The following is a 16,547-nucleotide window of genomic DNA, read 5'->3' as shown; positions in this document are numbered from 1 at the left end:
CCGGACAGAGCCCCGAAGAGGAAGGTGTGGCAGAAGTCAGCAGATCCTTCCAGTTATTTCCCCCTGAGGTGGGCTGCATTTCAGAAACCCAGCTAGGAGAAGCAACTCCACTTCTGACTCTTCAGTGATGCTAAATCTAATTAAAGCCCCGGATACCTTGGCTGAACCTTTTAGGAAGCAGGAAAAGGCAAAAAGCGCACACAGCACTGGGGACATAATGCTAAGGGTGAAAAGGGTTCATTTGGAAAGTCTACAGACGTGTACATCTGCTAAAGCATTAGGCCCAAGAACTCTGACATTAGTTAATGGGTTAAAAATCAGCAGGTATACATAATTAATCTAACCCAAAATGTTCACAATGACCTTCTAAGTTAGGAAAAATAATAACAAGACAAGTTAAAACATAGGGCTGCTTACTAAGAATGCTAGGAGCAAGATCACACAATTGTTTTATAATAATAAAAAGGTTTAACCAGAATAGGAAGATACACAGCAAGACAAGTTTGGTGGAAAATAGAGCCCTCTTTCCAAAATTAGTGAGGTGTACTAATGAATACCATCTAGCAGTGCTCAGAAAACCGAGTATTTACAGGAAAGAGATATGGGAGACATTTAAGCAGACGGTTCTTCTGTCACATTTTTCTCCACACCAACACACCTTGGTCTGTCAAGAGGTGTTAATGGGCTAGAAAGATAAGAAATAAGGCTGTCACATTCACCAGAGGTCAACCGCCTGCCCCTGCATTAAACAACTACCTACCTCTGCCTGAAGTAGGCATAACTGACTCTGCTCAGAGGTTAACAAAAAATGCTCTTATAATTCCAGTGTTAACTGGGTAATAATGTTGCTTTCTTCTGCTGCCTTTGTAGGACAGTGCAGGGACTTGGATTAACTAAACTTTACTGTACAGGTGCCCTTCTTGCTTCTGCATGACTCAGTAAAAGCCTTAAAGCCTTCCACAGATTTCTGCTTTTCCATCCCCTTCTGCCTTCCCAGCTTGGACAGTATCTGACACAAGAACCCTCTTAAAATGTTGGCAATCACTATTATTTAGTGAGGAGGGCTTCACAGTGCCTAGGAGGACAGCAAAATGCCACGGAGTCAAGCAGGAAGAGTTGCAGTCAGAGGGGTTAAAGGAAGATTTCTAATGACGACAGACTGCCTGTAACCCGCTGTCAGAGGTCTGAGTTCCTGCTCCAAGCCACATAGAGCTCCGGATCTGAAAAACCACATCTCATCGACCCACAAATACATTTTTACAGCCATCACCAGTTTGGGCTTTTTGTGACAGCACCTCTCGACCTGAGAGCGCTTTGCCTTCCCCACCCACATCCCCCTCCATCCTGCCAGCCCTGGCATTTTGTTCTGTGCACTGAGCTCCAAGAACACCATCAGTATGCACCTGTAGCAAAGGTCTCAGTAACTTCTCCACTGAGCAAATACGGATCTGTCTTCTCCATCTGCAGGGCAGTACATTTCAGCATTATGTAGCAAAGCAACTGTCCGTCTCTTTCACTACATCACAGAGAGACGATTTTTCTCTAGGACTACCTAACAAGATGCCAGTCTCACTTCCAGGTTTGTAATTAACCTGTTAGAGAGGAGCAACTTCCAAACGAAGCAAATACTGGTGCAGCACAGGTACAGATGACTGTCATTTTAGCTGTAATTTGCCCGAGGCAATGGTTGCCAGACCTAGGGAGACTCTAGCTCAGACATAATGTCCTGCCCTTCACTCCTCTCACCCAGCAAAACCCTCAGCGCTACATGAAGAACACCCACAGTGCATACAACTCCTGGATTACTTTCCTTGTATATCCACATGCTACGGAATTTAGTGCCCCGGGTTTCTCAGCTGACATTGCACGTGGAGGCTTCTCATTAAGAGTGGGTTCACCATGGCTGCTGCACGTACCTGGTGTAAGGAAAGGAAAAACTCCCAGCCAGACTGCTCGAGAACAAAAGCATCTACGTGAACTGTTAATCCTTAACAGCTATTCTGGGAAGCACACCCGGACCGGGTAGCTCCCAGAGCACCGCTACATTTTGCATTAACTTAAAAAGAAAAAAGAAAAAAGACAAATCTAGTGTTAGCCTGTTGTAGAGACTTTTAATATCTCAACCGTAATGTTTGCATCATTCTCTGTATCTTCATATTGTTGTAAATGAGGCAACTGATACAAAAGTGTTTAAGGTTTCAACTGTCATGTTTCAGGAAAAGCCAAACTGTACTGGAACAGCAATTAAATTAATGTTTTCTGTGCCATAGTAATTCACATTTAATCCTAGTGCACTGCCAGGGAACTTGCCTAAGTAGATTAGACTGTTTGCAGTACAATATGCCAGGTACAAGAGAGCTTCAATTTGCAATCCTCGCTGCGAGGTCGGTGCAGAACCTCCACGGGCTGAAACACAAGTTTGTTCCTTCTCCCTTTTGCCGAAGGGGACGTGATCCTCCGCTGCAGCGAGTTCGTTGCACGCAGTACTGTATGTTTTCTCCTTCTTATAAAAATGGAACATTTTTCACATTAACAGTACATAAATTCATCTATAGCACAAAATGATGAGACAACTTCAGAAGAGGCAAGACAAGCCAGAACTGGCAAATACAAGGAAGGGCTAGGATTTTCAGGGTACAGCCCCGCTCCCTGAACATCTGCAGTGTTTTAAAGCTTTCTTGCTTTTTTAGGTGCTGCCAAATACAAAATTGGGATTAACAGAAAGGAACCCATGTTGCACCTACAGAATAGGAAACTGTGACAGCACTGAATACAGGGGACTTTAATTAATTGAGCAATGTGAATTATTCGCATAATTCACAAATTATGTTAACTTCCAACATCACAACATGACCGATGCTAATACGTTCACTACAAGGAAGATGGAATGGACCATTTTACCCACTCCACCTGTTCCTTTGATTGTGGTGTTTTGACAAAGCAATGCTGAAATAACGGTGCTGCATATGGTGCTGAATGTCCAACGTTTACAAAAAACTACTGCTGAAGTGGGAAGGAAGGAAGAATCTGGGAAGCAGCTGACCTGAAAGATGCTTAGCAAAGAATTAACTTGTTAACCAAGACAGCTGTCTGTGCTAGATTTGATCACAGCGTCCAGGTACCCACAGAAACCCCAGAAAACACCTGCTATCCCAGAAATACCAGGTAGTAAGGGCACTTAACTGAGCGACAGGAGAAGTACCCACACAAGCAAATGGACAGCCTGTAGCTGAGAGCAAGCGAGTTCAAATCAAGAGCAAGATGCATTTTGAACAGAGCCTCAGAACAGAAGTCAAAGAAAAATAACAAATCTTCAAACTCCAGGGCTCTCCTAGCAGTAACCAGCTGTTCTTATGGAACCGCTGCTTTACCCAAACACCAGTGTGGATGTTTATTATAGAACTACCTAGGTAAAGCTCACAGTTGTGAGACAGAGAATAAGATTCCCTTATCTGATCATCCTTTCTGTCTGTTCAGAGGACAGAAATTCTGCATGGGCTACTTCTGTAAGATGTGAAGCGCTGGGTCTAGTTCCCACTGCTGTATTTGTGGCTTGTGACTGAACACTCACCTAAGTTCCTGGAGGTATATCCCAGAGGATGCTCTTCTTTGCAGACAGAGCTCTGCAGCTACAAGCTTTTAAGACAAGGCATTTTCCCCTAAAACCTCCATTTGTGGCAAGTTTTTGCATATGCTTGGCAAGTTCAGACACATCCATAAAGAAGAGGCAACTGATCTGCACATTTCCAATGCGCGCTCTGTACCCCTGAGGCACAGTACAGAAGGGCCTTTCATTCATGTGACTGTGCTGCACTGTTCTAATAGACCAAGATCTTTCTTTAATGGCTCTGTAATGATTAATACACCAGACTGAAAATTAAAAAAAAAAAAGAAGAAGAAGTAGAGAGGGGCAGAGATGAAGCCTTTGACAAGAGAATGGCTGACAGTGGAGTCAATGACATCTGGGTACTGAAGATGCAGATAAGAGGACTGGGACTCAAATTCTGCATGCCTGTGCTCTTTTCTAAACCACCAATCTTGCTCTCCCAAGCCCACCAGTTCTGCATTTTCAGAGAAACAGTGAAGCAGGAGAAGTACAGCACCAGCTCGCATGTGTATGAAAAGACATAAGGCCTAGTTTCCATTTATGCATGAGACTTGCATTGACTTCTGCATGCTTTGAACAACTCCCTAAAGTATTCAGCAGGAAGAAATCAACACAACTGGGTCTTTTCATGGTCCCTCTTCCAGACAGCATAATCACAGTACAATGCCGTGCTGCTTTCAAAGCCTATGAAAGACAACAACCCTTTATAAGCAATTTAAGATCTGAGTTTCAGTCACTGACTTAAAAATAATTCAGGCAGAACTCAAGAATCTGATGGCAGTAAGAAACAGAAATAATTAAGAATCCCTCTGTACACAGTCTCAGACGCTACCTTAATATTGACTCAAACATACAAGAATTACTTTTTTTACTCCTGTCACCTCTGCAGCGCAGGGGATTATTTCCTCACCCTTCATTTTACGGATGGGCAGCAGCACTTAGGGGGACAGATGTCTGCCAGAGCCAAGTGCTAATCCTCCAAACTTCCCATGTGAAACCTATCCCTTATACTCCAGATCTCTTTCCTCATACAAGTTTGCTTGTTTGGCCAGTATTTGTAACACAGCTGCTGCTCTTACCCAGTTCCAGCATCACACTGGCTTTGGAACTCACTAACACCATGAGCAGGGCAAAATAACAAGTTTGATACTGTTCTTGCTTCCCCCCCACACTTTCCCTCTGTTTTTAAATAGCTATGCTCAGCTGTATCCCATGGAGTTAGATCAGGACAGCCTGTTTAATCAGCCAGAGAGCAAAGTGCTTCTCTTCCGATTGTTTTCTCAAATTGTTCCGTTCTGTGTGCTGAGAAAGTAGACTACCACGACCAAAGATGTGTAGCTGTGAGGCTCTATTGCTAGCCAAAACTGTGAGTTTACTACCTGATTCCTTCTGCCACACCACCTTGCATCTACTGTCCTCCTAAAGAAACACAGAAAATACTATCTGGGCCTTAATTCAGATCTTTCTGTAGCTCTAGTGCTGCCATACACATTGTCCTGACTGGATACAAATCACATTCCCTGCTCTCCCCACATTAATATAATGCCTTAATTTAATGAAAATAGCCAGTATTTACCTAAAACAAGCTCAGAAAATACCACGTTGGAAGGGCAGAAACACAGAGTATAGTCAGTACATACAATCCATACTTATTAACAAGTGACAGATGTCTTCAGCACAATAAAAGCGAAGGAAAGGCATTCAAAAAGACCTTCCTTGTGTGAGGAGCTTGAGGATATGAATACAATAGACTTTTTGTGGCAGAAAATGCTCTGTCATTACCACTTGTTTGTTCCATGATCATAGGAAAAATCTGGCAAAACAGCTCCATATAAGCACATTGTATGCGATGCTATACAAGAAAATTCTAGTTAAAAACAAACAGCAGTAAAACTAATAGCCACTGAGAAGGACACAAGCTGCCAACCCCAGAGGAAATGCTCAGCCTTACACAGTTCGAAAGCTTTCAGTTTAACTCCTCTAAGCAGCGAGCACGCCCTGTGCTGCTGGAAATGTGAGCTTTCAGACAGCAGCTGGACTGACCACACGTGGGGACAAAAACTGCGTGGTGAGTTCCCAGGGAGCTACAAATTCCAACTTCAACAGTTAAATTGCCAAGTTGTAATTTAGATTGTACCCACGAGTCCAAGCTCAAGAAGCCACAGCCATTTCAGAAGTTAAAGGAGGATTTTTTATTTCTTTTCTTAAACCAATATTCAACGTCTCCTGAAACATTTGCTGTTTAAAAATGACAGTTCTATTGGGATGCTTCTGCTTACACATGCCAAAAAGTTGTCATAACTGAGGAGTCTTGCAGAGGGTTCAGCCAGCACTGTGACAGGGCAGTGTCACTGGACACAACACCGCAGCACAGAGCCAGGCAGCACAATCCTCTAAGTGACGCCATCAGAAACCGTACACCTACAGCTCTGGCCAGTGGCATCTGAGCAGTTCTGGGTTTCTCAGGATGAAAAGCATCTAGATGTCTTTCCTTCATATTTATTTGTTAGTGTTTTAACACAACAAATAAAACTTGACACCATTCAGAAGCACATCCAAGGTTATCAAACCCTTCAAAAGCCCATCAAACCCTCCAACCTCCAACATCTAAAAGCAATGGCAGAAAGAGGGAATCCTAATATTAAGAAATGACTTTGACATTTCCATAAAATGGAAGCGTACTCAAATAGCTTTATTCCTAACGCACACATCTTCAGCTGTTAAATCCAAAATACAGGGGCAAGGAATTACAGATTTGTTTTTTTTTTTCTATGTGAGAACAATACAACGTAATATAATGACACTTAAACAAACCAAGTACTTACAGGGTCTCTCAGCTCTTCATTGTCTCGGGTTGATGTTCGAGGTATTTTCACCGGGATTTCATCTCCACATTCAGTGTCAGAAGCATTTGGAGACTCTGCTAAATCAAGGAACTCATCTCTCTTGTGACCTCTGAACCTTATTTTGTCCAACTTCTTTAGCATGTTCAGCACTGCACTTTTCTGCTTTACCTTAACATGACGGTTGGAGTCTCTGCAAGAAACAAAACATCAGGAGTACTTTAGAAAACTTGCAACAAACCTAGAAACACATTCTGATCATTAGCTACCTCTAACCATTTTTTCAAGTGTCTTGTTGCCCCTGGAGGAGAAACAATTTGCAGCATATCCTTTTTAAAGACATTTTTAACAGATGAGTGGTTTTCATTAGTTGGTAATTTACCACCTTCCCCCACTATTACAGCCTCTTTCTCAGGGCTGTTTTTAAAGACAGGATGGGCACAAGCTCACAACCTGCACCCCAAACAAAGATTAAAAAGTCTGTTCTTAACAGCTTACTTTAAACAAAAAAACCTTCAGTTAAGTCCACATTCTTCAGCTTGCTGACATTTCTAATCAAAGGCATGAAAATCCACTAAGCATCACAACTTATCTCTAAATTCCCAGAAAAAAAATGGAGAAAAAGAGTAGCAAGGCTATCATATCACCCTCCTACTTCAGACTAAGAAAAAAGAAGATAATGATTTATTGAAGAGCTCCCATCAAAAATTACATTGATAAATTGATATAATCCATATTCAAATACACAGCCAAAATCCTTAAAATTAGCATGCTGACAATCTTGCACACCCAGAGAAAGATCTTTTCTAGATTTCTACTGCTCCCTTTGAGATAAAAAGGAGAATCACGTTATTAGTGATGTTTTCACATTGTTTAAAGGTAGCATAAGCAAAAGTTTACTGTTAAGTGCATCAGTGCGGCCAGCATTTTTGCAGATCATGCAGATGCTACCCCATCTGGAGGAATAGCAAATGCCCAGAACACCTCACTTCTGGGGACCATACATTGACATGAGCAATACTTGAACTTAAACTGAAATTATAGTTCAGAAACCCCACTAATATATTTTTTAAAAGATAATATAACAAAGCCAAATTAATATATGTAAGTTTATTGTAATCATAGCTTTCTAAGATACTGCACTGCATCACTTATGATTTAAACTGGACCCCCTGAAGCATCCTGATTCAATGCTCTACACCTATCACACAGTGTACCCGAGGTCGCAAGCTCCAACTTAAAAAAAAAAAGTTAGGTTTTGATCCTACCGCTTCAGAAAACTACCACTGGCAGTTTATTACAAGCCAGCCACAATTTTTTCTTGTGCAAACTCTGGTCTTCAGCTCAGAAACCTCTATACAGAGGATGCTCTAATGCTCTCCTCAAAGAACTTCTGCTAGTTAAAAATCTGTACTGATGCACTTGTTCCCATTATCATCGTCCCATCCTCTTTCCCTATAGTCAAGATTGCCCTCCTCATCACTAGAAGAAACATGCTTAGCCGACTGCACATCACCTCCTAACACAAACCTCGTTTCAGCAGAGCTTTTCTTCTTTTCCTGAAGACCCTCCAGCACTTCTGCAGCAACTATTCGCACCAAGTCCAAACCAGATCGTTCCCTTCACAACCTACCTTAGTTTGCACCTCTGCCAAGGTTTATTAGCACCCTTAGCTTAAACACAGAAGTTTGAAACTAATACAAATCCCCCAGAGCACAGCTGGCTAAGAAAAACCAGCCTCGTCCTTTATCGGAGATCCTTAAGGTTGCAGCCGTATGTTTATTCTTCCTCTTCAGCCTCTTGTGGTAACTCTCCCCAAGGTTATTTTCTACGAACTGCTTTTCTTTGAAGTTCTATTACTTGTCAAAGCTGAGTTTAAAATAGAAACACTTCTGCTCATTCATTGCCTATATGATGAGGAAAGTTGTCAGCTATCACATCCAGAGCTATCTGTAGGCCCTGCTATTAATAGCGACTCGAGAACAAATGCTATCAGGGCAGTTTAAACCTCTGATAAGCACTGGCACAGACGTATCACGCTCCCTCCCGCCTCAGAGATCTCCATCTGCGATCAGCCAGCGTTACCTAGGACGCAGGTCAGACCCACACCACAGCAGTTCTAAACCAAGCCCCTCTGCTCCCCATCCCTGCCATCGCTTTCAAACAACACGGCTGCAGGCAGAAATAACACGGATGGGGTAGGGATCATTGAATCCTTAAGGTTGGAAACGCCCTCCAAGATCACCTGGTCCAACCACCCCCCTACCACCCATGTCACCCACTAAACCCTGTCCCTAAGCACCACGTCCAACCTCTCCTTGAACACCCCCAGGGACGGTGACTCCACCACCTCCCTGGGCAACCCGTCCCAGTGCCTGACTGCTCTTTCTGAGAAGAAATGTCTCCTCATTTCCAACCTGAACCTCCCCTGGCACAACTTGAGGCCATTCCCTCTAGTCCTGTCACTGGTTACCTGTGAGAAGAGGCCGACCCCCAGCTCCCCACAGCTTCCTTTCAGGCAGTTGCAGAGAGCAATAAGGTCTGCCCCGAGCCTCCTCTTCTCCAGACACAACAACCCCAGTGCCCTCAGCCGCTCCTCACAGGACTTGTGCTCCAGGCCCTTCACCAGCTTCGTAGCCCTTCTCTGGACACGCTCCAGGGCCTCGATGTCCTTCTTGTAGTGAGGGGCCCAAAACTGAACACAGTGCTTGAGGTGCGGCCTCACCAGAGCACAGTACAGGGGGACGATCACCTCCCTGGTCCGTCAGTGTCAGTATTTCCTAATATACTTTTCAGCAGACTGACCGTTAAAAGAAGAAATAGTAAAGGATCATGTTCCTAGGCATTTTTCAAAGTATTTTAAGTACAAGAAGGTGTTATATAGAAATACCTGCTCAGTTATAATTTAAAACATTAACATTTTGTCTGAAACTTGTCCGAGTGTACCAGGCTTACAGATTACTTACCTACATTGGATGATCCCGAGCAAAAACCTAAGCTTGCCAACAAGCTCCTATGGAAGCTCATTACTTGGCCTCAACCCAAGTGCGCACTCTAAGACAGGCTTTTTATGCCAGCATCCTATTCTTCCAACAAGCAACTTTTTTTTTTTTTTAGACAAAGATCAATAAATACAGCAACATTTCGACACTTTCATGTTCACTAGAAGAAAAGCTTCTCAGAGATTTTGTATTCCAAGTGACTTGGATGAAACCTAGCTAAGCTTGAGGAAGCAAATGAGTCTTTAGTAAGACGTAAGACCAGATTCTGACCTGTAATTAGATTTCTTGTAAAACACAGTAACTAAATACCAAAACACCTGCTCCACCACCACAGCTATTGAGCCCCTTCCCCTCTCCCCACTACCCAGCCACATCCCAGCCTCAGCTAGTTCAGCTCTAGGTTTTGGGCTGTTTCAGACAGATCCCCTACTAGCAACGCCAAACCTGGCATGCAGCTTTGTACTTGCAGAGCTATGAGCAAGGACGAAGGCCCATGTCTCCTTCTTCTTTCGAGCTAACCACCAACAGACAGAAACACAACTATTTTAACTCCGTGCACTGTGAACACACACTCACCTCCTAACAGTCATAAATGTGACAACAGTTGTTCTCACTAGCATGCTACAAAAAAATGACAAATAAGACTGTTATCACCCTCGTAAATTATTGATTTGAGGAAAATAAAAGCGAATCCCTTCTCCCTGGTCAAGATCATTTCTGCACACGAACGCTGTACTATTAACGCAAGCAATGAGCGATCTTTTCCACGTCCAGCTCTGTCACGCAAAGCACACAGTGCAACAAGGCAGACGCTGACTCTGCAAGACTGATTTAGGTCCAACTTTGTTGCACCTCAGCCAGATCTATTAATACTACCAGACCCCCTGCCATAATATCGTCAGGATATCTTACATTAACGTGCTTGCAAGCAAGGCTATTCAGGCACCCGGCTTTTTTTTAAGAAGGTGGCTTTTATTTCTCTCGTTGCAGTGGCAGAGGTCAAATCAGCAAAACTAAATACCAGCCTGTTAAAATTATCCTGAAGTCCCAAATCATCTAGTAACAAACTAGGCTATGGCTTACGGACATAGGGAGGGCTTGATAAGTGAAAAAGATCTGCATTTTTCACATTTGAAAAACAAACAAATACTAGAACAGTAAAATATCTGTAAAGGTTTATTTAATTGACATTAATACCCAGCTGCTTTTACAGCTTTTAACCCCTTTTACGGAGGGCCAGAGAAGAAACAAATTTTTGGGACCTCAATTAACCCCAAAATAACCATCAGATATTCATTTGAACTAACATGTCAAGATCCCAACCCCAGAAACAACATATACACACATTCCAACTTCTGATAAGGAGAGAAATTCAGGTTTCCCCAAACTTCCACATAAAAATTGCAAGGAGATCTGGAGCAGCTTCCCTGCCTGTGACTGCAGAGAGGCTTCAGAAAGGAGGTAACCAGCTGCCGGGGAATGCCCAGAGCCCGCCTGCCCAGCGCAATCCACGGGGTATCAGTTACAGGGCTTGCTACTATGGAAATGCCCTCACCCCTTCATAGCACCGCTCCCCCCACGAACTGCCAGATTTTTGGCAGGTCCCAGTTAACACCGGCATCACTTGCTGCCCTGCAGAAGAGACAAACACGACCTGCTCTTGCGTGATTGTGGAAGGCTCATCCCTCACCAAGAGCATCCTACAACTTGCTTAGAGGTTTCAGTTTTCTCTTCACATCCAGTCTTTGACACATGAACATGCTGAATCAGGGTATGAGGTCTCGCAGACCTTGCAGAGATTCAACAACTAAAGTTTAATGTGCACTTTATCAGAGGACGGGCTCTGCTTCACAGCCCTGTGATTCGTTTTTCATCTGTTAACAAAATGCAGAGCCACTACACAAAGTCAAACAGCATCTCCTCAGCAAGCATTCATCGGGAGCCTGGGAAAAAAAATACAGCACCATAAAACACTAGAACATTATGGATGAACTTTATATTAAGTCCAAAGGCCACAGCAGACTGACACAGCAAAGCAACCACTGAAGCACCTGTGCTCCTTTTGCTAGTAAAACAGCATTTCCGAAAGCTGCAGACAGAATCGAAATAAATCTAACATACCGCTGGTTTCTCATCTTCACACCTCATTTTCCTTCACATCCTCCTTTGAAACTCAAAATGTTTTTCTACAGAAGTGAAAGGTAAGAGTGCTGGTACTCAGTAAGAGCACGACTGCGTGTGTGTGAACAAACACAGGCAAGTGTCAACACCAGGATGTTTTAGTCTTATCATGAGGGAGGGACATGCAAACGGAGGGAGTGGAAAGTATCAGGCTTACATTAGGTATTCATTACTCCTTCACCGAAGTGCTCCAGTGTATTATCTTGACAGGAAAGCAGGAACACAGAGAGCTACGTGGATGGTATGAACGTACTAGCTGATACTTAAAGTACTGCAAACAAAGCTCGTTGTGTTTTCTTCAGGACATGCCTAACCAAAACTGGAACCCTTGGTAAAATACCAAAGCCTACAACAGGTTCACGGACCACCTCTGTACAGTGTTTTGTGCAAAAGGTTCCCTCTCAACATTACTTTCCCCTTTTTCTTTTTAATGGACAGAATCTCATCTCAAGCCATTGTCTGAACATTTTGTACTTATTAATATTTCAAAAACTTTAACCAGAGAAAGATCAACTGACTGCACGGAGAGATCCTTGTCTGTTCAGTTTCTCTTTCCCCTGTGCACAGTTTTCCCACTTTGCTCTCCAGAAGGTTCAGATCTATTCAGAAAACCAAACCTTATTCACCACTTCTTGTCTTGAACAACAGGAAGTGGTTTTGTGCAGATAAAGTTGGTATCTTTCAAGAAAATTGCATTAAGCGCAATTCAAGAAGATGCTGAAGTGCAGGGAAGAAGGGACGCAACCTTCTCCCAACACAGCCCTGTCCCAAATCGTGCTGTGTCCACACAAAGCACACCATCTCAGCTCAGCCCTACCTCACCCGGGACTGTGCAATACGTTGAGTTCTCTGTACATAATGTTGTCATCATTTCCTCAAAACCCAAGCGCTGCCATGCCCGGGCAGTCCGGTTCCCCTCCTCCAACACCCCCACCCACAAACCGATCGAGAGCCTTGGAAAGAAAAGCTTTAAGTGCACAGTTGGTTTCCGAAAAGAACGCCTCTTGCCTGCCGTCAGTGCTTAGGAAGAAGGCCATGTGCTTCATCCCTGTTGGAAACAAAGAAACTGCAATTCTTTGGGCCAAACATGCAGTCAGACCAGCCAAGAGCAGCTTACAAACACCTTCCAAAAGTCAGAAAGGTTGCACAAGTGCCCTCGATTTCTGACATCAACAAGCAGGCAGGACCCGACCTTTGGAGCTAAGCCCTCCCCACGCTCAACCCACCGCAAGCTCATCCTGAAATTAGTCACTGCCTTCGTGTCACAGTCTGCTAAAGTCTTCCTCAAACTATGTTACTCTGGCCCCAGGGTTATGACACGATGGCCTGAGCATACAGAGCGAACTATTTACTGCTTCTGAGTAATATCTACAAAAAGCACCTAATCCTTTCAGCGTCAGGAGTCCTTAAAACTCTGAACTTGTATAGGGATGGATCTTGTTGCGTTTTTCGGCGTGAGAGATTATGTTATCAGTCAGGCTACCTAAGGGGTGGAGAAATATTATGCTTACTATTTCAGCTTTGTTTTTCCTGCAAGTATAAAGAAAAACGAACAAAGAAAATCCAACCACAAAGCGCCCCACTTCCACAACACTCGATTAACACCAGTTGGAAACGAGCAGGAAGCTGTGCTTGGACGTGTTACAAGCTCAGCTACATGCAGCTATTAATTAACAACTCTAAAACAATTTAAATTGTCCACTAAGGGAGGATAAAAAAAATAATATGTGTAACATCCGCTACGGTAGAAACCCAGACACTGGAGACAGAAGTTTAAAACACTGATCTTGATTGCCAGTGGTGAGGTTGTCACAGCAACCATAATTCAGCTTCATGAATATGCATTATGCTGAAATCTATTTTTTCCAAAAGAGACTACCGTGTCATTCAGCACCCGACATGAAGCTGCCTAGGCGATGGACCAGCGCCGTACAATAAAAGTGATTTGTCTTCAAGATTTTCGCCCTGGCTGTTGCAGGCAGAGGGGCTGGGGGAAGAGGGGTGTCACAGAACGCGGCCTCACAATATGGCGGCAGAATGCGGCTGTAGGACTCGCTTCTGGTCCTGCCCCTGCCACAGAGTTCTTCAGACATATTCGGCAAACATGTTAAGCTGAAGGGTTCCAAAATGACCCGTGCAAACACTGCAAAGGTTCAGATGTGTGCAACGCATCGGTCTTAATCCTTCAGTAACCTGGGGACAAGCCTTGAACAAACCAAAGGAGGCACCTCCAGTGCCCCTCCATAGAAGGTGGAGCTGCTACTCCCACTGCTAGGGACAGTCCCCAGGCCACCAGATATTTGTGGGCCTGGACTCGATCCCCACTGGGAAGTTGTGGGAGGCGCAGAGGGGACATCAAAGGAAGAAAACACAACAAAACCATACACACATACCTATACAGGTTACACACCCACGTGAAGAAACACAGAGCAGGGACAATTGCAACTGAGTAGCTGTGGGAGGTGTACTTTGTACTTAATCCCTCACTTAATATCCCAGCTGGAAAAAATGCACTGCCAAAATCACATCCCTTCCCCATTACATTGACACCCTACACACCTGTGCTGCTCTTTCATCATGAGACATAGTACTAACAAGGTATGTTAAATCGATTCCTCTGTAAATTGATAAAGTGGAAATTCTAACTCCCAAACCAGGAAGATAAAGCTCATTTTTTCCTCAAGGCACCCGTGTGAAAAAGTGAAACATTTACTGAAGAGCCATCTGAAGAGCACCACCAAAAATACCCCGCAAGAAAACCACTTTGCTTGCAGAGACAAGCTCAAGTGACAGGAGAAGCCCACAGATTCAAACCACAAGACAGCAGGCAGCCTCTCAGCATTTGTGTTTTCAGCTCCTCTGCCCAAACACGACAAACAATGGGCCAAATAGGCAGCATGTAGCGATAGTAGTAAAAGCTTCTCCAGGTGAAACACTTCCAGCCTGGTCACCAGCTCCCACCCGCTCTCCCCTCACCGCCTCCTGGTCAGGCACGCTGGAGCCTGAAGCCAGCTCGATCGCAGGCTGGCACCGAAGGGAGCAACCCTCTTCACTCCTGCCACGGCCTTTCTGTCACTTGACCACTCATGCGGTTTATCAATTCACTGCTGATCCAACTAATTTGTGTTTGTTTTCTGGCAGGGTCAGTTTAATCAGAGCAGACAGCCATTCAGGCTCACTCGCGGTTGTACACGGCTTTAGAGCTGGCGTGCCTCCCTCACAGAAAGGTTTCTGGTCACGGGCAGAGGGAGAAAGTATCCTGGTACAGCACCTACATCAGGTTAAACAGCTGTGAAACCTCACCCTGAAGACAGTGTTTATGAGGCTGCTGTAAGGCACGTTTCAGAAATCAGACCCATGCCAGAGCTTCAGCCCCTCTCTTCAGCCCCTCTGAAGGACGGAGGGGAAGCCTGTCACAGCTTAACACGGGCAAAATGCATTTTTCGCTTCCTCTGTCTGACTGCTTTTTGCTTGCTGGTCAGGATGGGAAGATGAGAACATCACCAGCTCAGCAAGAGCCTCCTGGATGACAAGGCCCAGACAGCCCGGGTCTGGCCCAGCTCCAGCCAAGTACAAAGCCAGGGTACAAGTTCTGCCCATAAAAGCAAAGGGACCAGGGGCTGAGGGGACAACTAACACGGGCTAAGGCTAGGTTGTCACAGCGTGCATCTCCTTTTCCACTCTTCTAAAAGAAATACATGAAGACTAGCTTGACATAACACTCAGAATAAAGTTGGCCTTTTATACTCTGCTTTAAAATAAACATTTGAAGTTGGAAGTACACATACTGGCATGGAACATCTTATTCAGGCTAATAAGTTTATTATGAAATGTGATCACTACACTGTTTAAAAAGTGGAAGTCCTGTTAGTCCTGAGGAAGAATTTTCATTCTATCACTGCGAGTAAACAAAGTACAAGTTAAGGAGACTAATGCAGTTATACCTGTTCAACGCTGACTGCATGTTTCCAGGATCTGAACCACGCAGTCATCATCTTTTAATGATAAATACAGATGAATTAGAGGAGTACCGTAACAAAACACACCATGAAAAATGAACCATAATCCAGGCTTAGAGAAAGGCATTTTGACAACAGCCTGCCAAGATCTATGCAGAACGGTTTTGGACCTCTTGGAGCGGTCTCTCAGCAGCAGGCAAGAGCTTCATCTGCTCTGGGTGACTGCTCATAGCTCACCCAGTAATCTTCAGAAACAGACCAAAAGCATAAAACCTGAAGTGCAGCTTGCAAGAATGACTACACAGTTGTTTTCCAATAAATATTGTGCCTTGCTATTCATAAAAAAAAATGAGAGTGAGAGCTAAGAGCTATACATCTGAAGCAGGACACAGCTCACTGCAAATGGCTGAAGTCTGGCTAATGCAGTGCTCTTCAGCTCAGCACAGCTGAGAGCATGCAGCTCACTGCTGAAACAGAAGCCTGTCCTAGCCCTTACAACACCTTGCACATTTGGGCAGCACTTCACAGGCGCCACAGTGCCAAGCTACCTAGGCATTACATTTCCTCTCAGGTCAAAACCACACAGAATGAGTTACTGAGCTATCATACAAAACACTACATATACATAATTGCTATGCTAGATAGACAATGCTAAAATTAACTCCCCTACCTTCTTGTTCACAAATCAACCAAAGTTCATATCCCCAAATCATTCAGTTATTACGGGCACCTCACTGACAAGAAGGCTAAGGGCCATCATACAGAGTAAAACAAGACAGTTTACTTTGAGGGGCTTTGCTCAATTTAGAGTGAATTCAGCAGAAACCAACATCAACAGTTTTGTGAGTAACCAGTTATCATGAATCCATCTAGGTACGAATTTTCACAGAAAGGCTTCAAGGATGTGGTGATTCTGGGTACAGCACTGCATAGTTTCTGCAAACTTGAGCTATTC

General features: G+C 44.0%; 1 protein-coding gene across 3 annotated transcripts in view; it reads right to left on the bottom strand.

Moving 5' to 3' along the window:
• The window catches only part of GRAMD4 (GRAM domain containing 4), a 79,246-nt gene that overhangs the window by 48,100 nt on the left and 14,599 nt on the right, over window positions 1-16,547 (bottom strand). For 2 of the 3 annotated variants that reach the window (XM_080602521.1, XM_080602523.1), the window contains exon 2: window positions 6,433-6,643. In XM_080602521.1, coding sequence (XP_080458647.1) covers window positions 6,433-6,643 — 211 coding nt within the window. Of the gene's footprint in view, window positions 1-6,432; window positions 6,644-11,573; window positions 11,717-16,547 lie in introns of those variants that run through there. The other variant, XM_080602522.1, reaches the window with a different exon arrangement.

This window comes from Anser brachyrhynchus, assembly GCF_964034855.1.
Source record: "Anser brachyrhynchus genome assembly, chromosome: 1".
Taxonomy (NCBI): domain Eukaryota; kingdom Metazoa; phylum Chordata; class Aves; order Anseriformes; family Anatidae; genus Anser; species Anser brachyrhynchus.
This window is presented reverse-complemented; position numbering and strand designations above follow the sequence as displayed.